This window comes from Trichosurus vulpecula, chromosome 5 (genome assembly GCF_011100635.1).
Source record: "Trichosurus vulpecula isolate mTriVul1 chromosome 5, mTriVul1.pri, whole genome shotgun sequence".
Lineage (NCBI taxonomy): Eukaryota > Metazoa > Chordata > Mammalia > Diprotodontia > Phalangeridae > Trichosurus > Trichosurus vulpecula.
In genome coordinates, this window is record NC_050577.1 from 264,680,355 (window position 1) to 264,701,758 (window position 21,404).

A 21,404-nucleotide genomic window follows, 5' to 3' on the forward strand; every position below is an offset into this window, starting at 1 on the left:
GTCTTCCGTAATCATGGTGGGTCATTGTTTTGATCAGAGTTCCTAAGTCTTTATGTTAAACTGTTCTACTGGTTCTGCTCAGGGAAGAGACTTTTCCATGGCCACTCAGCTAGTAGGCATCTACCTGGGAATTCAAGTCCAGGTTTCCAGATGCTGAGTTCAGCACCTTTCCCATTATATCTGACTCTTAAAATAACCCTATATTGTTCTCAAATTGATGTCCCCTCCGTCCTCATCCATCTCCAGAAAGCCAAAGCCAGAGTCCAACTTTGACTTTACAAATTCTTTTGCCCACCCTTATTCTTTAACACAAAGGGAGAATGGATCGAGGTGCTCTGAAAAAGAGGATTCAAAGTCCATTTACTGCTCAGCCCTTCTAATATTCCTCCCAAAATACCCAGCCTAATCCAAATCTGTGCTGCATTCCAGATTAAAACCTTATACCCTTTTGTTCACCCTAGGGCCTCATCTACAAGTCATTTTTTAAAAAAAAGTTTTTTTTTTCTTTCCCAGCAGTCAAAAAGGAATTTAATAAGGAGGCTTTTGGAAATCCCAGGGGACTGTTGGGGGAGCACTGTCAATCTACTCTTCCCACCCCTGGGACTAGATGACTGATCTTTCTAGAGCATGCTTTCCCAGGACCCAGCTGTATCCTTCCCCTCACCCACTCTCTCCCTTGCAGCCAGATTTCTTCCCAAGAAGCTTGGGGAAGGAATATTAACATATGCTTCTTACTCAGCTTCTCTGCTGAAAGGACACATGCATTTTATTGAAGAGCTGTGTGTTCCAAGAAACCCAGATCCCAGGAGGTTAACCTCCGAGTTCAGTATCTGGCACCTCAAAGTTCTCATACTTGGGAAATACTTCGAACTCTCTGCCTCTCCAATCATAATCTAAAACTATTATATTCCTAAGGCAAAAACAAAACAAAAAACTCCAACTCAAGGCATTTTCTTCTCTTTCTTCCCCCCCACCTTGCTTCCACCCCAGAAAGCTTCTATGTTCCTTTATGGATCATCAGGGCCCACCTTCAAGACATTTCTCCAGGTTTGGGGCACCAGTTTTGCCTTTAGCCCTTTCAGCTCCCTGCTCCTTGTTCTGAACCCCAACACAAAAATAACAGCTAGCTTTTTATGGCATCTTAGGGTTTCCAAAGCATTTTAATCTCATTTTATCCCTTTAACAACCTTGTGAAGGATTAAAGGCATACCCATTTCACAGATGAGGACGTAAGATTAGAGATTGTTTGCCTTTGGCTAAAAATATACACGAGCAAATTTGTAATGTGGGATTCCCATCCAGGCAGTGTCTACTTACTCCCCACGTCTAGTACTCCTATGCACACTGAATCTCAAAAATACACATAGCACTGAGAGGGAGCAGTTCAGGTTTAATAATTTACTTCTATGTTGAGACAGCAATAGGAATATGCAAGATTATTATTTTTTCTTTCTTTTCTTTTTTTACAAAAAAAAAGAAGTTGCAACAAATGAAGACACCCATACTGCCCCTGATGCATCAGCTACATGGTCAGAAAACCAATTTCTAGAGAAAGGCAGTTGCTGGTGTCCTAAATTTTATTGCATTTAGACAGGAGAAAGATAGGGGGAAGGAGTAAATTCAACCAGGCCCCTGGAGAGAGAATAAAAGGGAGGCAGATATCAGATGTCGCACACACACAAAATCAAGCAGCCATTACACACACACACACACACACACACTCACACTTTTCAGTTTTCTCCTCCTGAAGAATAAAAGTGGGAGCAAGGGAGTAGGTGGGGGAAAATATTCACAGGGTTACCTCTTATTGACAGAACAGTCTAGCCACACAGGGAGCACTGCATTGACCCATAACCTTGGACAATACTGGAAAAACCTGGGAAGAAGTGATTGTCTTGACACCGAAGTGAGTCTATACCCCTTTCCCCCTAGGCTCATACTCCTCTGATGCCCCTCAAACCCCAGTTAGATATACAACTCCTATATGATTCAGGGAGGGGCAGTTATGGCTGATTCCTCTCAGGAGGTAGGGAATAGGGATGACAATGTCACCTATTTCTGGGAGATATGACAGCAGCACAAGACAGGTTGAATGGGGGCAGGCTGATGATCAAGCTGAAGGGAGAGAGGAAGAAGGAATAGTGCTGAATTCAATTCACCCCAAAGATAACCAGGTTTGGTCCAGGTTGAGGAATTCCCCTGCCCCTGGAACAATACCCAGAAATAACTAGACAAAGAGAAAGTAATATTAAATATAGTGAGCTTTTAGCTCCATAATCTTTCTTCACCCCAGTCTCCCAGACCAGCCACCTAAATGCCTGATGGCAGTCCCAGGTAGGGACAGAGGCTCTAGTATCCAGGAGCAGCAACCAAACCACCCCAACTCAGGCCTAGACAGTGAGGATGCTTCAAGACTCAGGTGCCCAGGACACTGGGGAAAGGGCTAGGGAACCACTCAAAGTCCCTAACCAAGCCAAGTAATCCCTCAAGCCCCCAAGCCAGTGAGAAGCCAGCCTGCTGACTACATATTCCACATACCCCTCCACTTCAGTGAGCAAGACTGGCTACACCACCTTATGTACTTTGCTGAATCCACATCTGCCCCAGGTACATGGGGGAATGCTGGAAGAGTGAAGAGCAAACCTCTGTGCTTCCAATAAAGTTAAACAGCAAAGTTCAAGCCACGTCTGGCTCAAGCTTTCCAGGTCAGAGCAACATCCGGAACCAGAGTCATTGGTCCTGCCAGAATCAGAAGATACCCCTCCCCCTAACCAATCCAGCTCCTCCTATTTTACAAAAATAACATGACATTTTACAAAGATCAAGGCACTTGGGAGAGAAAACAAAAAGTCCTCAGTAAAACCCTAATGAAGCTGACTCTGGGGGTGGTGTGGTTAGGACAAGAAGCAAAGAGGACATTACTCTGAGAATGGGGAGAGGTAATCTGGACTTAGCTAAGGAAGAGGACACCCCCTAACTCCTTTGGTCTTCCCCCTACAGCCGTCACTCCTTCCTCCCCCACCCAAGTCTAAGGAGGTGTCATCGAGTGCCAGTCAGTCTCCTAGGCAAAGATGTTGGTGATGAAATCTAGGAACCGCTTGGCATATTGATCAGGATGGACAGTAGAGATCTCTGCACCAGCCTGTGGAAAGAGAGAATTAAGAAACAAAGAGAAGGTTGAGGGTGGATCTGGGGATAGACTGCTCCTTCACCCCAAATCCTTCCTCTGATTTCCACATTCAGTTCTTTAATCCCTTCCCCCCAACCCCTCATCATTACAAAGCTTCCCAAAGAAAACTGAAGCTCTTCCCCTAAGAACTGTTTCTGAGACCTAAAGTGGGAATGAGAGCCAGAAAAGCATACAAGCCTATGGGGAATACCCACCCCATGCTTGACAGTCTTTGCTGCATGAGCCGCCTTCTTCTTGGCATCATACTGGGTCAGGATGTCAATGAGGCCCATGAAATATACCTCCTTCTGGGGGGCCCCTGAGAGGTGAGGAAACGTGGTGAAAGGCAAAGTATAAACCTGATTTCCACTTCCCACCCCATCCTCACTCAAACACTTATTTATTATTTTATCCACAGCTATCTATATATATATGTGCCTTATCTCCACTTGCTTCACAGATATTATAGAGGGACTTCTTGTTAGACTGGATGACCTTTGAGATCTCTTCCAATCCTGAGATTCTGTAAGACCATCCTTCAAAGGCAACATATGCCCAATTCAGAGGTACCATTCTCTAGTATGATCACTTTCCCCTAATTTTTCTTGCCCTTGAGCATCTCCTTGAATTTTTTTTCCGGCCACTAGGAATAGCGCCAAAGCTCTTGTCCCCAATATCCTACTCACCCTCAGCGCTTCGGATGGCATAGACGTCAATGAAGGACTCAAACTCTCCAGGGCCTAAGGGTCGGTGAGCATGGATATAGCCTCCAATTCCCTCAGGGGAGGTACCACAGGAGCCAACCAGAGCTGGAGGTCCTGCCATACCACAGTCCCCCTCCCCTTCCAGTTCCTCCTCTCTCCCAAGTCCTTCTTCCTCTGGTTCCGTCCCCCGAACGATGTCATGGATACCCAATAGGAGGCTGTAGTCCATAATCTTCAGCTGTACTAGAAACTGAAGGCCCGCCAATGTGTCAGAGATACCAGAACACTTCTTGCCTTCCAGGATTCTACCCCCTCCATCCCACTATGATTCTGGCTATCTCCAGAGAAAAGAAACAGAGGCTTAAGAGGATGAACGGCAGAGGCAGCCTTATATCAAGTCAGATCTTTCCTAATTCAGAGTCCAAGATGACTGTCCTGTTTTCACAACTCAAACCTATCATCTCATCCCCCTTAACCAGAGTTGTGAGGGATCTCCCACTACAAATCTGGAAGTTTCCAACCCTCCAAACCCAACCTAAACCAAACAGAAAGAACAAAGAAGAGAGGCTCCTTTACATTAAGACTAGAAGAAATAGCTGCCTATGGAGGAATGATTAGAGGATAACATTTTAGAGTCAATCCCAGCAAACCTCACCTCCACATCTCTCTTTAGCTTTTCCAAAAATACTCTCTTCTCCTCCTCACCAATATAAACTTTCTGGTTCTTGTTAAGAAAGTCCATATCCTTCAATGTGGGCAATTCTTTACCCTGAGAGGAATGGAGAAAACAGTGTTTTATGATAAATCCTTTCCAATGCAGCCTCAAAAAAAAAAAAGCCAAAACCCTTCCACACCCCCTTAGTCTTGGGCTCCATCTTCTCACTCTTCTAGGCCACCCTCCCAAGTCCACACCCCTCCTCCTGGGCCTTTCCCCTAAAAGTACCACGAAGCCTAGAACTACACACAAACCTGACCAAAGCCTAAGAATAACTTTATAACTAATCAAATACAAGAAGCATTTATTGATCACCTACCATATGCCAGGCAATGACACAAAGACAAAATGAAAAGGAGTCTTGACCTTCTAGAAATTTATGTTCTAAACTGTTTCTGCTTCATCAACTCACAACATGATATTTCACTCGGCGTTTGTACCTTGCTCTGATTGCTACCAACTCACGTCTGGAGCTTCTGCTACCCCTAGGATCAAATCTCGTTTATTCTCACACCTATGGCTTCCAATCCAATCTTTGCACACATCCCTACTCTTCCATCTCTCAACAAAAATCTCTCTCTTAGATTCAGAAAACTCACGGGATGAAGACAGTCAACACACTTATTCCTCAGATTTAGTATATCCCATCCTCTGCTCTTGTACCAACCCCAACATTTCCCACACAGAGAAGCCCCATCTAGCTGAGCTCTGATTAAAAAGCAGTTGCTTTTTAATTGTATATAAGCCTTTCCAGATAATTCTCTCTCTTTCCATGATTTGTGGGAATCCTTCAGTCAAAGACATTTTTCTTCCCTCATTAGCAGAAATGGATATCCCTTCCATTCCAAGACATACCGCCACACACCCCCCCCAAAAAAAAACAACCAATGTCACCTTTTCTTTATCACTGGCTTCCCGGGATACCAAGGAACCCTACAAAAAGAAAGATCCAGAAACAGATAGTCAATAAGTGGCTTAAAGTAATGGTGAGGACATTGCTCTTCAAACAAATCCCCCTTCTTATTGCTCCCTTGTGAACCTCACCACTTCACCTGACACTGGCTTTTTCTACAGGATCAATCTTCTACCTCCTCTTCCAGTCCCCTTCCTGACTCTCTTTATCCTCCTCACTCCCTTACCTTGAGGTCATACTTCCTGTGCACTGGGAGCCGGTGGCTGAACATGTTTCGCATTACGAGCATGTAGCTGTCTTCATTGTCAACGCTCACCCGGTACATTCCCAGGAACTGGGGGAGCAGTGTGTTGCCATGGCACTTCACTATATACTAGGATGGGAGCCCCAGGGATGATTGAGATGAAGATATGTAAAAAAAAATCAGAGAAGAGGAACAGTCAGACCCACCCAGCAAAAGGAGTTCACACACTGTGGTTCCAGGTTAAGGGGGAGAAAAATCTAACCTGAAACTCAGCCACGCCCAGAAGATAGGAGATCACAGTTACCAAGCTTCCTAGAAATGCCCCTAATCATTCCTACTGCTCTTAAAATTCAATAATTTCCATTTGTATAATACCTCTTATTTAAATGTTCACACTTATCAAATAATTCTGTAATACAGGCCAATCAAATATGTTATTCTTATATTACAACTGAATAAACAGGAAATTTCTAGGTGATAAGTGATTTGCTAGATTTTCCCAGCTGGTGACACTGAGATCTATAACTCAGATGTCCTGATCCAACCTAAGCACTTTCCTTTAGAACAATGAAATTCCTCAATGGATTGATTTAGGGCAAAAATAATATTCACATAGGACAGAACCTGTGCTTTTGATTCAAGAATTAAGGCATTTGTGCTTTCTTAGAAGTAGCACTTTTTTCATCCCTCCCTTTTCCAGGTTTTTTATTAGCAGCAAACAGAACCAAGATGAGTCGGTAAAGTGTTTTTGACACCTCTAGAACATGATCCATGGGCCAAAAAAATGTGACAATCACCGCCTGATACCTCAATTGATCTTAGGGGAGTAGACTGATCCCCCGGACTCATCCTGCACCATAAATGATGCTGGCTATATCCTCTATATTTTCTTACGCCTGACAGGTATTGATGTTAATGTTTTATTGACCCTAACTTAATCTGCTGCTTATACTATGCTATGTCTGTCTCCAGTACAGCTCATCTTAAGTTGTAAGCTCCCAGAGAAAAGGAAATATAGCCACAATTCTTTTTCTACACCACCAGGCACTAATACATATATACACACACACACATACACACACACACACACACACACACACTTTGTGATAACAATCCATGTTGTTATTGAGTCATTTTTCAGTCATGTCCAACTCTTTGTGATCCCATCTGGTATTTCCTTGGCAAAGATACTGGAGTGGTTTGCCATTTTCTTCTCCAGCTCATTTTACAGAGGAGGAAACTAAGGCAAACAGGATTAAGTGACTTGCCCAAGGTCACAAAGCTAGTATATGTCTGAGGCCAGATTTGAACTCAGGAAAATGAGACTTCCTGACACCAGGCCTGGCGCTCTATCCACAGTGTCACTTAGCTGCTCCAACAGTACACCTCTGTCTGTTTAAGAAAAAAAATTGGTCTATATAAAGGGGGAAAGGCATTGGATAGTCTTTTGGGGCCACAGCAACATAGACATTTGTGGGGAGGAGTGCTGGGATGAAATTTAAAGGTCTAACCTGGTGGTAGTTGGAGAGGTTGCTATGCATGTCAGCAATGTCCTCACTAGAAACCTCTTTGATGACTAGAGTTCGATCATAGGACACAAGGAATCGACCATCACTGCCTTCACTCTCACTTGGGGGACTTCGAGTAAGAGAAACCTGGGAAATATAACAGGGGTCAGATATGGAGATCTCTCTTTCACTAAAAAAGAAAGAAAAATAATCAACTGAAAACATGTAGGAATAGAAGAAATACCCAGGCCAAGGGAGAGAAGAGAAGATAACATATCAAATTCAGAACCAAATTTGGTTTCAAAGACCCATACTGCCCTCCTTTCATTTGCTGGGTAGGAGAAATCAACTTCACCCCCTTACCTGGTAGTCTTGGTCATCAATACCGAATCGATCTCGAAGGTTCCTGAAGACCTGGGGACAATACTCCTTGAACTTGAAGTGACTAGGCAGATTCTCCCTGGAGTGTTGAGGGGTAAACACTCATCTTAATAGTAGCATATACCACAAACCAGGTTAAGTTAGTCACCCTGAGATGAGCAGTGAGCCCACTGTTAATTGAGTTAATAATAAGAAGGACTCTAAGTACCAAGACTCATGATCTGTCACTTTGCTATGTGAGCAAGTGAAAAAGGAATATCACTAAACATTTCCTCCAGGTAAACCCTTACAGGGGAGATCTCTTCCAATTCTAAGCTTCTATTATTCTAAGAGTTTAACCTTTATGGCTCTCTCCTGAAGTTTTAAATATTTCTGACTTATGAGAGAGGTAAAGACAGATCCTCTCAACTTACATAAGAGGAAAGAGGAAGGAAGAAATCTCACTCACCTGTGGAAGAGGTGATTGTTGACTTTGATCTTGGAGCTAGCCTTAAAGTCATCTGGAAGCAGCATTACAGGGGGTGGGACCTGGCTAAGCTCATTGATCTAATGAAAAATCAAACAAAGGATAGTAAGTGATAATAAAAAAGAGCTGGGGTAGCGGAAAGCCAGCAGTTTAAACTTCATCCCTTAAAAAAAAATCTAGGTGTGCTAACAGAGGGAGAATCAAAATCTCTATTCCCTCATACTGCTTAAGGATAAAAGTGGGCAAATTTTACTTAAAGCCCCTCACTAAATCCACTCCATGTGACTTCATGCTTATAACACAAAGTCATTTTATCAGGCAAACCCTGTAAGCTTCTCAAGTTTATTTTAAAAGCTGTGAGAAATTCTAAAGAAAAGAAAACACTTAGCAGTCTCAAGACGCTGAAGGCAAATAGATATGTGTTCCAGTTTTTAAAATGCAATCATTTCAGTCAGATGGAGATAAGAAGGGCCTCAAGGAAAGAGCAGAGGGAAGAGAGAAGGATCCAGTAACTATAAACAATTCCTAATGGCAGTGACCAGTTTATCTAACAAACCCAGTGTCCAGAACATAGAGACCGTGAATAAAAGCTTGGAATAGGATGGCTCTGGGGAAGACTATAAATAATGAAAATACACATTTGCACATTTCTCTCCTTAGTCCTACCTGCTCTGACCTAATTATTCAAAAAAGGTCTCCCAATCTCAGAAGGTATAAACAAACAAACAAACAAAAAAAGGGCAACTGATTTCCAAAGAAATCTAGGCAGCCAGGAAGTGCAAGCTCATTAGGAGCACATTCATTAAGGACAAAGTGATTTACCCTCCCAACCCATTATTCTCCTCTAAGCCCCAAATAATGTGTTAGAATCTATGGGTTGCTTAGTGTACCATATGGAAGGGGATTGTGAAGGACAACCTCCTATGCAGAGGCTCTCCAAAGGAGCAGATGCCTTTGATTTTACTTTTCTTTCCCCTCCTCCTTCTCCCAAGGCTGACATCCATCCCCTCCCAAACATCTCCCAAGAGAATGAAGTCTAATCTAAATCCTTTATACTGCAGTGGCAACTCATTTAGTTGGAAAAGAAAGCACATACTCCTCCAGAAAAATAACTTGCCATTCCCTAAGATTAAGCCATCCCTTCCACCTGCTGTGCTATAAGCTGAATCATCATTAAGACATATGTTCAAGAGACAACTCATCTGAGCCTAGAAAAGGAAAACTGAGCTGGAGCTTGCACCCTGGAGGGAGCCTAAAGGCAATGTGGCATGTGCTTTGTTGACTTCTCCCAACCCCAAACACTTATAAGAAAAATGTTCTGCTAAAGCTTATGTGTGGGGGTAGAGCGGAATGGGAGGAGATAAACTATAAAAAACAGGTTCCTCATAACTGGGGTCTGCAGATCAATTACGATAACCCAAGACTGAGCACCTAGGAAACTGTAGACCACAGAGTTGTTTAACTGACCTAACGCACTTTCCCAAATCATAAATCCATATGATATATGGGGTGAGATGTTAGTTCTACCCTTCAGGACAAAGACAGTGTTGAAATCTGAAGCTCCTTTTCTGCCCAAGGCCACACCAAAGGAAGACAGTTAATCCAAGATGCCCAGACACACTACTTTCCTCTTCCACCCTGGCACTTACGTAGATGGGAGTCTCTGATATTAGGGAATACGGGAATGGTGGCTTGAGAAAATCTTAATTTTCTTTCCTATTTCTTACTGAAATCTTAATCCTTTCCCTGTCTGTTTTACACTTAAGAGGTAGGAATAACAGATGTCTCTCTCTTCTCCTAAAGAGAACATTCTTCACGATCTTTCCCTTCAAGATCCATAAACATTTAATAAGCAGGTATGCCATGCGCTGAGCCTAAACCCTGATTTATCCCCCCCCCAAAAAAAGCTGACAAACAGGGCCCCCGCCCCCAAGACCCCAAGTTCCAACACTGCAGCCATGGAAGCTGTTAGGAGAGTTAGGGCTAAGCTCGAAACCAGGCTGGAAAGAGGAGGTGGGGTTTGCATCTCTGACATGCTGTACCTCCGGACACTGTGGGAACACAGGGGGTTAGGTGACTCGTGAAGCCTGGAGCTCACCCGGGCTAAGTCAGAGGCTTCGGAGTCAAGGACCGGGGCTAGAAAGCAGGAGGGAGAGGAACGTGAATGCCCCCAGCCACGGGACCGGACCCTTCCCAGCCTGGCCCCGACGCCCGGGGTCCCTCCTCGCAGAAACCCGGGCGAGCAGAACGGGGGAGGGGAGAAGGACGCGAGGCCTGGGGGCCCCCGGGAGCGCAGAGGCTCCAGGACACAGCCCGGAAGGGGGAGGGGAGGGACGAGGGGGGCAGGGTCTCACCGAGTGGGCGACGCCCCACAGGAACACGCCCACGAGCGGGTCAGCGGCCCGGAACACCTTCACCTTCTGCTGCACGAAATGCTTCTTCTTGGTCTTGGAGGCGAAGCCGAAACCCGGGCCGGGGCCCGCTGCTGCCGCCGGTACGGTGGCCGACGAGGCAGAGGAGGACGCCATAGCCTGACCCCTGCGAACCTGCCGGAGCCGGAGCCCGAGCTAGGAGCAGCGATGCTAGCGCCCACCCCCGGAAGTGCTGCTCACCTGCACCTCCGTCACGTGACGGGAGGACGGGCGGGGAGGGGGGCGGTCCGGGGGCAGCGAGGATGGGAACGCGCCGGCGCGAAGCCGGAGTACTGCACCACCCCACCCCACCCCCCCGTGACGTGAACGCGTCATCCTCTCACCTGGAGCAGGCCGGAGCGAGTGTGTGCCCAGGCGGGGGAGAGGGAGGGGGAGGCCGAGGGCTGGGCCATCGGCGGCCCGCTCCTCCCGGCCCGCCCCGGTCCCTGCGGCGATATTGCGGGGCGCGGAGCCCCGGGTCCGAGCCCGAGGGGAGGAGGGCCTGCCGGAGGCAGGGACTCTGCTGTAAGTGCCCTTCCCCTCCCGCCGTGGTTCACGTCCAGCCTCCTCCCCGCCTTCCCCCCGAAAACACGTAGGCAGGCAGGAGAAAGGTTAACGTTTTCGTTTTATTTTTAAAGATATCCGCTCGTACTTTAATAGATACTGGGGTTTGTGTTGTGTTTTCTTCCACTCCGACATGCAACGTTTGGCAGATGTGGGTGGGCCAGCCAGATGCTGTGACCCAGGCTCTAGGAGAGGGAGGGGACGGATGACGCGAGGAGGAGGAGGAGGAGTATGCGGATGCAGGATGAGGCCTTCATGGAAGGATTTTTTTTTCTGTTGCGTGCGTGTGTATAGCGAGTGATACATTCCCAGCCCTTCTTCCACTAACCTTATTTGCACACCTGTCTTCCCCCCACACCATGCCTTCACAACTCATCTGCTCCTTAAAAGAATAATTAAATGGCACTATTACATAAGACATACTGGACTCGGGTCCCCTGGTAGCGAATATTGGCAGAAAGTCCCTTTGCTAAATAAAATGGTTTTTCATTTGATCAGAGACTTTACCCTTATTTCTTTATCAGTGTATGACTTCCTTCAGCATTAACCTCCCAGGTACTTTTAGACTCTATCTTATCCGCCCTTAGCTCTAATTAGAGTCTGGTAAATTCTATAATCCTAAGAGGTATGGCTGTGTATGGATGGTTTCCTCTTCCCTTTCTCCCCCTTTTTTCCTTTTGCCTCAAAGATGTAGATTTGTCTTGGGGAAAATATTTAGTTCTGCAGTCTCCTAGTCATTGCTAGACGTGGAGATGTGGTTGTTTTTTTTTTTTAAAGAAAGATTAGTTCTAGGGATGTGACAGTTTTGTTTGAGAAAATGAGAAATTTTTGAAAAATTAGTTCTTTCTATCCTGGACTTATGCCTTAGGGTAACTTTAGAAAGAAATCTAAGTGGTTTCTTTATCCTGTCTATAGGGCAGACACTTCCTTCCCTGTTTTCTTCCTTGGATTCCTCCCCAAGCCTCCCTCAAAAATTGGAAGAAGGGACTTTAGGCCCTGTAGATAAGATTTTCATTTACAAGCTTCTAGACTATTCTGGTGACCCTTAAGAGAAAAAAGGAAATCTTGTTTTCTTTCTAAGTCCTCCGGTCTTGCACTTATCTACAGAACTACTTGCAGGTAGGCAAAGTTGGATGGAAGAAGGGGTTAGACCAAAACCAAATCAAAATTCTGACCCTTTCTTCTACCCAGTGGCTAAGGGAAGGTATAGTTGGAGCTCCTACATATGAAGTCTTCAAGCTCTACTTCCTTAAATGTTTCCCCTCCCTTTTTCCTTAAAGTGCACTCTTTGGAAAGGATTCTTGCTGAAGAAACATAAAATAGAAATTTGGAGAGATTGTTGCCCCCAGCTTGGAAGGAATAAATCTAGAGACAGTCATTCTTCTGACAACTAGAAAACCCCAAACCAAGAAGTAGGATGGATGGGGAGAGGTAAGAGCATAAGGCAGCATAATATGGAACAAAGATAAAGGGGTCCAGCTCACCTCCTCCATACCTTGAGGTTGGTGTTGCAAATAGGTGCAAGAAATTTCCCTACCTGTTTACTCTATTACACTGGGAGAAATTCAAGAAGACAGACAATGCCAACTACCATTTGTCTGTTCTCTATCCACTATGGTTTTAAAAAAGAGACAAGCAGTTATTTGCCAGGCTCTGTGAAGAAAGGTTGAAGGGATCAAGTCCCCTGCTTCTCCATCACTAGAGTGTTGCTCTGGGAATTCTGGGCAGAAAGTATCAGGTGGCATGTACAAAGGGCAGAAATAAAGGAGAGGGAGATAGTGATTTCAGCCACTCATGTTTTCAATGCCCAGAGAACAACAAAAGGGAAAGACAGACAGATTTTGGAGGACAGAGGTAAATATCTGGAATCCTCAGTGGGTAGGAAATCTAACCACCCCTGCTTAATAAATATATGAAAAAAAGTTTTCTGTAACTTGTTAATAAAGCCAAAACATTCTTCAACTTAAGGCTTTGTTTTTAAATAAGAAAGGCCATGGGCCTCTAGCTTTCTTTTTTCCATCTTTACCATTTGCCCCCTTTACCAGTGACCCTAACTCAGTGATTAATACCACTCAGTGTGAATGACAAATACATGAGAGAGAAGAAAAAACCTTCACCTTCCTCCTTACTACCCCAAGTGAGTGGGGTAGACTATGCATAAAAAGTTGCTAGATACATCATTAGATACCTTCAAGAGTAAGACAGTGGAAAAAAAGACATAGCAGCAGTTTTGATATACAGTACACAGAGATATACAGAGAACAAGAGAAAGACATCAAACATGATACAGTTGAACAACGAGAATTGGGGAAAGGGGTTAGTATCAGAGACCACAGGTTTGCAGCATGCTGAGAGGAGAGGCCTCAATCCCTCTTAGAAACTGGGGAAGAAAAAGAAATTGGGATCACTCTGCAGCCCAGCCATAAAAAACATTTAAGTTTTTTGATTCAAAAAGGCACACTAATTTTCACAGATTTTTGGCACAATGCCAATATACATAAATTCCACCAATCCCCAGCCTCTTTTTCTCTCATTATTCCCTACCTCTCTTCATCCCCATATCTGCAACACCTCTTTGGTTCATAGTTTTTCCCCTGTCTTTCTGGTATTTTTGTATAAGATTGGGCTTGCCCATCCTAGGTAAATTTCTAGTTGAGCTCTTTCTCAGGGTATTTGACCTGGATTGCTGCCCTGGCTGAAGCAAGAATGTAAATTTCCTTGAGTGAAAGGATCATTTTACTGTCATCTGTCTATCCCCAGCACCTAGCACAGTACCTTACATGTATTAGACATATAAAATGTTTATTGAATTTAATCGAAAGACTACTAGTGTCTTCTCTGTTAATGGTCCCCAGGGATCTAAAATAGCGAGCCTGAGAAAAGCCTTTTGTCAAGTTCTAAATCTAAGGGGGATCTTGGAGAAAATCCAAGTGAGAAGGAAAGGACCTAGGGCTTAGAGACCTAGGAGAGTTATGTAGAAAATATGTAAGGACATGGCCATGAATCAGAAAGCTCTGAACAGGCAGCCTCTAAAAAGGTGAAATCATGTTTCTTGTCCGCTCCCCCTACCCCACTCCCATCTCCCCATCACAAAGTTAAAAAAAAGGGCTTCAGCTGAATCTGGAGGGAAAGATAGACCAAAAAGGAGATTTCCAACAGGTCACTGGAAGGAAACAAAAACGAAAATGTTGGGAAGCAAAGTGTGGGGGATGGCTCTTTTCCTGAAGATTTCTTAGTTCAGGATACATAAAGTCAATCTAAAATAATTTAGGTGTAGGAATTATATGATCTCTCAAAGTCTTTTCCCATCCTTGAACTCTTAACTCTGTTCCTGCCTTTTTTAGATCTCTCCCTGCCCAACTTCCCAGATTTGCTCTTTGGACATGTACCAGTGACCTCTAGTGGCACTGTGGCTAGAGCCGTCTCCACCTGGCAAGAACATAAGTGTACGTTAAGGAAATGAATGTCAGGCAAGGCAGCATGTGTGCAACATTTGAGAGAGAAAGGCAGAAATCTCCCTATGGATAGGAAACAATTTGGAGCTGTGAGAGGAGTGTTGACCAACTATAGGGAAGCAAACTGAAGCTGGTCTCTGTTAGACACCTAAAATTACCTCAAAGTGCAGATATGCATCAGTTCATGGGGGAGGATTAGCTGGCTGCTGTCTCTTGATGAAGGGGGAAAAGCTTAGCCTGTTCATCAGCTTCACAGCCACAGGGCAGGTCACTCCTAAAGAAGAGAACAGCTAGATAATACTGTCCATCACTACTCCTCGATTATGAACCATTTTCTAACATATTCTCATTTTACTTTCACCACACGTTTGTGTGGAAGTAAAGAAAGACAAGGACTATTCATAGGATCATAGATTTAGAATTGGAAGGGACTTTAAAAATTATTCCATTAGCCTCCTTTTACAGATGAGGAAACTGAGGACCTGCCAGATTAAATGGTAGTGAATAGCAGAACCATGAGTCAAATACAGTTTCTCTGACTCCGGATATAAAAGACTTGCCCAAAGTTGCATGTCACAGTAGAGGTGAAATGAGAAAATAAATTTCATCACAGACCATACTGGTTCAATTCTGGCTTAAGTACTGGAAGAATTCTATCTGGATTGATGAAGAGAGCAGTTCTGCGTTAAAGTGGGGATAGGATTGGGATAACCTTAGTAGCTAGAGTAGTGTGAAGAATGGTCTCAGTGAGCCCCACCCAATACCTCCTCCCACCTTTTATAGCTTAAGCCAGGGAACCTCCAGGAGAGAGTTAGAGAAATTTAAGGACTCCCCTCGGGGGTGTGCTGGTGAATGTTTAACACCTGGGTCTCCAGGAAAAATTAACATTTTCTCCATTTCTTCCTTATATCTGGACAACAAACAATAAGTCAAGCACTGAGTTGTAACATTTTCCAATTTTCTGAGATTTAAATGTTCACGCTAGAAATCTTTAAATTGGCTCGGTTTGAGCTAGCTCCAGCACACCCCTGATTCACCCCACCCACCAAGGAGACACCCTAAAACAGGGAAGCCTCTGTACCTGTTGTCATTGATGTCTGTGGCATTTCCTGGAGAAATCAATCATTGTGAGTAGAGGAAACAAAGGGAGATAAACAAACAAGGAGGCAGGGTATCAAGTAGCAATTTTCTAAGTTTCTTTTCCCCCGTACCTTCGGAACCCCTTGGGGACTTTGAGATATAGCTGCCTTCCTATTATAAATGAGCTCCTTCACCAGATTTCCTTGGGAATGGTGGGGGGGTTCTAAGGAAGAGGCTGTTCTGTTCTCTCACTAAGGGAAGAATCAAAAGAGGAGAGTCCCAGCCCCAGAAGTGACAAGAGATTTGGGATGGTATTGGACAGATAGGGACCCCACGGTCACTCGTTCTTATTGGTTCTCCCAAACTGCCTCCCCACCAACAAAGAATCCTTGAACAACAAATGCCCTCTCCTTCTTACCATTATCCATGTTTAGCTTCTGGTAGGAAGCCAGATTGCCACTGGATGAGGGGGTTCCACCGCTGGCAAAGGAGTTACCAAAGCTGGATGAGAAGGGTAGAGGAGAGTAGATGTCAGCTTAGCTCCTCTCCAAGCTTTAAGACCACTATCTTCCCCACCTCCAGAAATAAAGTCATATTCTAATATTAAAGTGATGGAGGCTTCCCAAAGCAGGAATTAAGGAACAATTAACCTTTAACTTGGAGGGCTGGTACCTATTCCTAGTCCAATTTATTATTGGGATTGTTGGGGGGTGCTGTGGGGGAGAGAACAAGAGACAGGGTCAAAAACAAAGTCATTCAAAATGAGTTTTGGGGATTCTGCCTGATCATAGTCTTTTTTTTTGCAGGGGGGAAGGCAGGGCAACTGGGGTTAAGTGACTTGCCCAAGGTCACACAGCTAGTAAAGTGTGTGAAGTTGTCTGAGGCTGGATTTGAACTCAGGTACTCCTGACTCCAGGGCTGGTGCCCTACTCACTGCGCCACCTAGCTGCCCCCTGATCATAGTCTTACAGGTATTAAAGCCTCCTGAATATTGGACAGTGACCTCATTCCCACTGTGGTTACTCACTACATGTCTGAAGTAGCACTAGGTGCAGCCTGCAGGTACAAATTCTGGTAGTTCTGGAAGAGATTGTTTGTGTAGCTGATGCATTCGGGGCTCCTGGTGCCATAAGGATTGGTGGGTGAAGACACTGGATAGTGGCCAGGCCGGACTGGTTTGGCTGTAAAGAGAAGATGAGGACTCAAATACTAAACATGCTGCCTCAACAGTTTTTACCCCCTGAAGTTATTTTGTTCCCTGGTTTGGCCTGAATGGCCTTTGAAGAAATCCATTGTTTTTTCTTCCCATTTGTTCCGTTGAGGGAAAACAGTAACATCCTTCCACTGTGAAAAGTGACTAGCAGCTTGACATTCTGGGGATTTATCTGGCCTCACAGGGAAAGGGGTACATGAGGCCATCAGGGTGCCACACAGCAGCAGGAGCTGTCGCTATTCAGGAGGAAGGCCCTGCCATCTCAGGAAGGCTGCTGTGAATACTGAGGGTGCAGAGATCTTTCACACCAGGCCTGCCCCACTCCCTAACTCTACCTTCTCCCCACCACTTACCAATCTGAGCAGAGTGGTTTCTCTTGCCAGCATTCTTGTAGCGCACGGCTTCCTTGATTCTGTCTACCTCTTGCTGGTATCTGCGCTTATCTTTCATGGCTCCCTCCTTTGCTTCCTTCAGTGCACCCTCCAGGGCCTTAACTCTCTCAGCCGTAGCCCTAAGTCGTTTCTCCAACTTAGGAAGCTCACAGCGCAGATCTGCATTGTCACGAACCAGCTTTGGTGTGGGCAAAGGAGAGGGAAAAGAGGCAAAAAGAAACCAGGAGAGAGACAGATAAATTGAAAGATCAAAAAAAGGGAGTCAAGAAAGGGAGAAGAAATAATCCCACAGGATTTCACCCATCCTAGGCCCTACTTCCTTCCTCAAACACTGCTGTCAGCCGGAGGTCAGGAAGAAAAGGTAGCCCTGCCACTAAGTAGCCACACTCACAGCCTCACATCCCCATTAGTCATATTGTCTTCTCCCTTTCCCTCTTAGAGCTCCTGTCTCTCCAGTCCCACGGCTACAGTAAGGAATGGGGATCCAATGCTTCAGGGTTGAGGGATAACAGGTAAAATACCCATAATCAGAGATAAAGTGTGGGCATGCGGAAGGGGAGGCAGCAAAACACAGCAGCTGTTGGGGGAGAGGATGATAAGGGAAAGAGGTGAGTTGTAAGATGGCAAGAAGAAGATAGAAGGTCAAGTGCAATGCAGAGCAGAAGCCATGAGCACACACCCCCAACCCCATTCCATACACACACTCACACAAACAAAGCCCCACAGGGAGGAAAGAAAATGTTTGAATTCTTACAGCCTTGTGCACCTTGCCCCCATATTAGAGGGTCTCCTGGGGCTTCCCTCCCCTTGTGGATAAGGCTAAGGGACAGTTGGAATAAACAAAATCATCCCCTGCAGACTAAAAACACATCCCTAAATTTTTCACCACATTCCACACAAGAACCGAAGGAAATGCATAGGGAGACAAAGGAACAGGATTGGTGGGGCTCCAGGGGAATAAAAATAACAGCAGAATGGGAGGGAGAAGTGGAGAAAGGGAATTGAAACTGGAAAGATTTCTGTGTGGTTTCAACTTCATATTAAGCTTAGATTAAAAGCAACATTGTCTCACTGATTCTCCAATTTGGGCACATTTTGTAACAGGACTGTAGCACAGCCTGGAGAATTGTTGCCAGTTCCTTTTTCCTATCCTCTTCCTATAGGGAATATATCCTGTTTGTGTTAGACACTAACCTACCCATTCTAGTTGGATTTTATTTTTTGATTGGGACATGCTCTCATGTAGACCTAGGCAAGAGATGGATGGGGAAGGAATTCAGTGACAAATGCAAGAGAATCAAACATCCTCTTCCGGGAAATGTTGCATCTCTAGGAGGACTGGAGAAAGAAAGTACAATAAAGCCTTTTCCTGGTGCAAAGTAAATGAATAAGTTAACACTATAGGTGAACACTACAACAATAACCTACTGGCCTGTGGTGGGGAATTAAATCTGCCTTCATACTACGAGAGAGTGAAGTCAAAGTGGAGTACATTGCTTGGAATGGTAAAATGCCCATTAGTCAACTGCTGAAGCCTGCCAGTAAGGCTGAAATATCTTGGAAGTAAGAGGAAAGTATCCATGTTTTGAATACACCAAACATTTCCTGTCCTGATTCCTCTGAGCCACCCCCTCTTTCTCTCCCTCCCCCCCATACCTTGGATACCCAGTCTTCCAGCTAAGAAGCCGCAGCAGAGAGGAGGGGGGAGGACAGAAAGGCAGCAACTTAACATACAAGAGTCATGGACTAGCCCCCTACCTCAGGCTAGTTGAGCCATCTAGAGGTCATATTGTCCATTCCCCTGACTCCCTCCCTCAAGCCTAGGCCCCTACAGGATATACAATTTCCTTTGTTTCCCTGTTTATCTCCCATCTGTTAGGATGTTCTTCCTAAAGCCCAGTGGAAATTCTTGCTGCAATTCCAACCCATTTCTCTTTATTCCAGGTCACCCCAACTCCTCTCCCCAAGATGGAGCTAGAGATCTCCATACTTAGCAGTGTTTAGAAAGGTAAACAACAGTCATGAAAGAAAGGGAAAAATAAAGCCAAATATAAAGATAGTATTTTTAGGAACAGGAGCAGAAAAAAAAAACATTGAAACTAAGTTTCTCTTCAGTCTAATAAGCACCCAGGTAAGGGATGAATAGCCAGAAAAACTGTCATCAGGAAACCCTACCATCCTCTTTCCTCCAGCCCTACCTGTTTGTGAACCTTTGTAAGCTGTTCCAGGTTGTTCTCAAGAAAGGAAATCTTCTGTTTCTGGGAGTGAATCCCCCCACTGTCCTCGGGTTCCATTTCTGCACTCTTGGGTAGAAAGGAGTATAGTATCAGGATAGATCAGGAGACATCCTTATCAGAACCTTATAAGACGTTTGTCCAAACTGTCAGCCCAACTTGACATAATGGAGTCTTGGGTAATACAAGGGAAAGGAGAGAGAGAGAGCAGGAATAGGAAGACACTGGAAATGGCACTCACTTTCTTGACTCGAGTCGTGACGTCTTGAACGAACAGCTTGCGAAGGTTGTGGAGGGTCTGGAGTTCCCGGGCCTATAAAGGAGAAAAAAAAGGCTAAAAGAGCTAGGAAACCGGATATATCACTTCCGTGGACCAAAGTGAAACACTGAACTTTAATTGATGCCTTCTGATGAGAGACATCCATTTAACTCTAGAGTTTGAAAAAGGGACAGGAGAATTAGGTTTGGGAAGGAGTCTGAAGGCAAAGATCTCTCCCTTTTAAAAGTGTTGGCATCTTAATAAAGATTACTAGTCAAATAATATTGATTTCCCAAAGCCTTGTACAATATTACTCACAACAGTCTCCTCCAGCCCCTTGAGGTCCTGCTTGGACTGCTCCTGTCGCTCATAGAGAAATCTTCAGCCAGATAAACATCATGAGATATTTGGAAAAAGTAGTTAGAATTTGTTTCTGACCATGACCTATTTTCCCCTTCTCTTTGCTCCCCACCAAATTATCCTGTCTTGACAGATATATGGGGACAAGTTTGTCTTGTGTATGGGCACAGTCATGCATGAAGGCCTAGATGCCAGTCCATGTGTTCATGCATCCAGGGGTTTATAGACACACTCACGTCAGCTCCTGCAGTTTGATGCTTTTCTCATGCTCCTCACTCTTGAGCTTTTCATAGTCAGCCTGCAGTTTTTCTAGCTCCAGCTGTAGCTTCTGATTTAGGCTGTAAAGATTAAAAATAACAGGAATAAAGAAAGAAAAACAGATTTTTATCTTTTTTCCCCTTCAAGAAGAAGCAGTTCAGAACTGACCTATCTACCTTTAGCTATCAGAGCCTAATGGGGGTCGGTGTCCCCAGGTACGAATTGAAAACGGTTTCAAATATATTCTTGGTTTCCTCCACAGCACCTAACATAGTGCTCACATACAAAATGTTTGTTGAATGAATGAGAGAACAATTGAAGGATTTATTCCAGGGCTTCAGAATAATTTTTAGAGGAGATAAAGGAAGACAGGGTGACCAGAGGGCTTCTACAGGATCAACTAGTTAGGCTCCCTTACTCCTTAAGCTCATCAATGATTTTCTGCTTCTCATTGATCTCATCCCGAAGCCGGGCCAGCTGCCGGTGATGGGCCTCACGATGGTTCTCCATCTGCAGTTCCAGTGTCTTCTGCAAACAATAACACCGCCCCCCATTTAAGAACAGAGGATGTCCCCCACACTTCATCTCTGTGAAATCCAGACCAGCCCTTCACTCTGCCAAAACCTGGCAGTTTCCCCAACTTTTCCCCCCTCCCCTCTCCCTCACCTTCACCTCATCAGCATCCTGTGTGTCTGGTTCCTTGTCCTTCAAGGCTACTTCATTCACAGTTTCTGAGGAGGAGTAGGGAAGAAATTAGCACTGAACATGCTTCTTCCAGGGAAACAACTCATTTCTTTGCGATAAGAGGTGTTGTCAAGGTGGGGATACTGATTAAACAGACCCCAAAATAGGTTTCTCCAATCTAGGACAGTCTGACTTGATACAGCAGGGGCTGGGGAAGGTCTTAGGTCAATAGGGATTAAACCTCATGCAAATAAATACCTGAATAGCATGAAAATTAACATCTTCAGTTTCTGACCAGAGCATGAATGCCTAGCCCACGGCTATTTGTTTTGGAGAGAATTATCCCTCGTCACATAAGAGAACATGTAATATATGTAATGGAGAGAGCTAGCCT

General features: G+C 44.7%; 2 protein-coding genes across 8 annotated transcripts in view; both read right to left on the minus strand.

Annotated features, from left to right (window-relative positions):
* Positions 1-1,370: 1,370 nt before the first annotated feature.
* PIP4K2C (phosphatidylinositol-5-phosphate 4-kinase type 2 gamma) lies at positions 1,371-10,732 on the minus strand. Of its 4 annotated transcripts, none has more exons than XM_036761003.1 (11): positions 10,455-10,648; positions 10,143-10,236; positions 8,083-8,180; positions 7,617-7,713; positions 7,257-7,400; positions 5,728-5,874; positions 5,483-5,521; positions 4,529-4,642; positions 3,856-4,123; positions 3,385-3,488; positions 1,371-3,142 (listed from the first exon to the last, which is right to left on the minus strand). In XM_036761003.1, exons 3-11 carry the CDS (start codon positions 8,145-8,147, stop codon positions 3,062-3,064), a joined length of 1,059 nt encoding a protein of 352 aa, XP_036616898.1. In that variant the 5' UTR covers positions 8,148-8,180; positions 10,143-10,236; positions 10,455-10,648; the 3' UTR covers positions 1,371-3,061. The 4 variants fall into 4 exon arrangements, with proteins under 4 accessions (XP_036616898.1, XP_036616900.1, XP_036616896.1 ...); XM_036761005.1 differs by having other exon boundaries at positions 10,199-10,236; positions 10,455-10,545; XM_036761001.1 differs by lacking the exon at positions 10,143-10,236 and having other exon boundaries at positions 10,455-10,732.
* Positions 10,733-12,851: 2,119 nt separating this feature from the next.
* The window catches only part of KIF5A (kinesin family member 5A), a 34,646-nt gene continuing 26,093 nt past the window's right edge, over positions 12,852-21,404 (minus strand). Inside the window, exons 18-30 of one of the 4 annotated variants that reach the window (XM_036760365.1) lie at positions 20,999-21,057; positions 20,745-20,854; positions 20,305-20,406; positions 20,027-20,087; positions 19,691-19,762; positions 19,414-19,518; positions 18,872-18,892; positions 17,177-17,393; positions 16,638-16,791; positions 16,029-16,111; positions 15,612-15,639; positions 14,689-14,804; positions 13,276-13,455 (exon numbers count right to left, since the gene is read on the minus strand). In XM_036760365.1, the coding sequence (XP_036616260.1) occupies positions 14,726-14,804; positions 15,612-15,639; positions 16,029-16,111; positions 16,638-16,791; positions 17,177-17,393; positions 18,872-18,892; positions 19,414-19,518; positions 19,691-19,762; positions 20,027-20,087; positions 20,305-20,406; positions 20,745-20,854; positions 20,999-21,057 (1,091 nt within the window). In that variant the 3' untranslated portion in view covers positions 13,276-13,455; positions 14,689-14,725. Of the gene's footprint in view, positions 13,456-14,688; positions 14,805-15,611; positions 15,640-16,028; positions 16,112-16,637; positions 16,792-17,176; positions 17,394-18,871; positions 18,893-19,413; positions 19,519-19,690; positions 19,763-20,026; positions 20,088-20,304; positions 20,407-20,744; positions 20,855-20,992; positions 21,058-21,404 lie in introns of all 4 variants that reach the window. The other 3 variants (XM_036760363.1, XM_036760367.1, XM_036760366.1) reach the window with 3 other exon arrangements.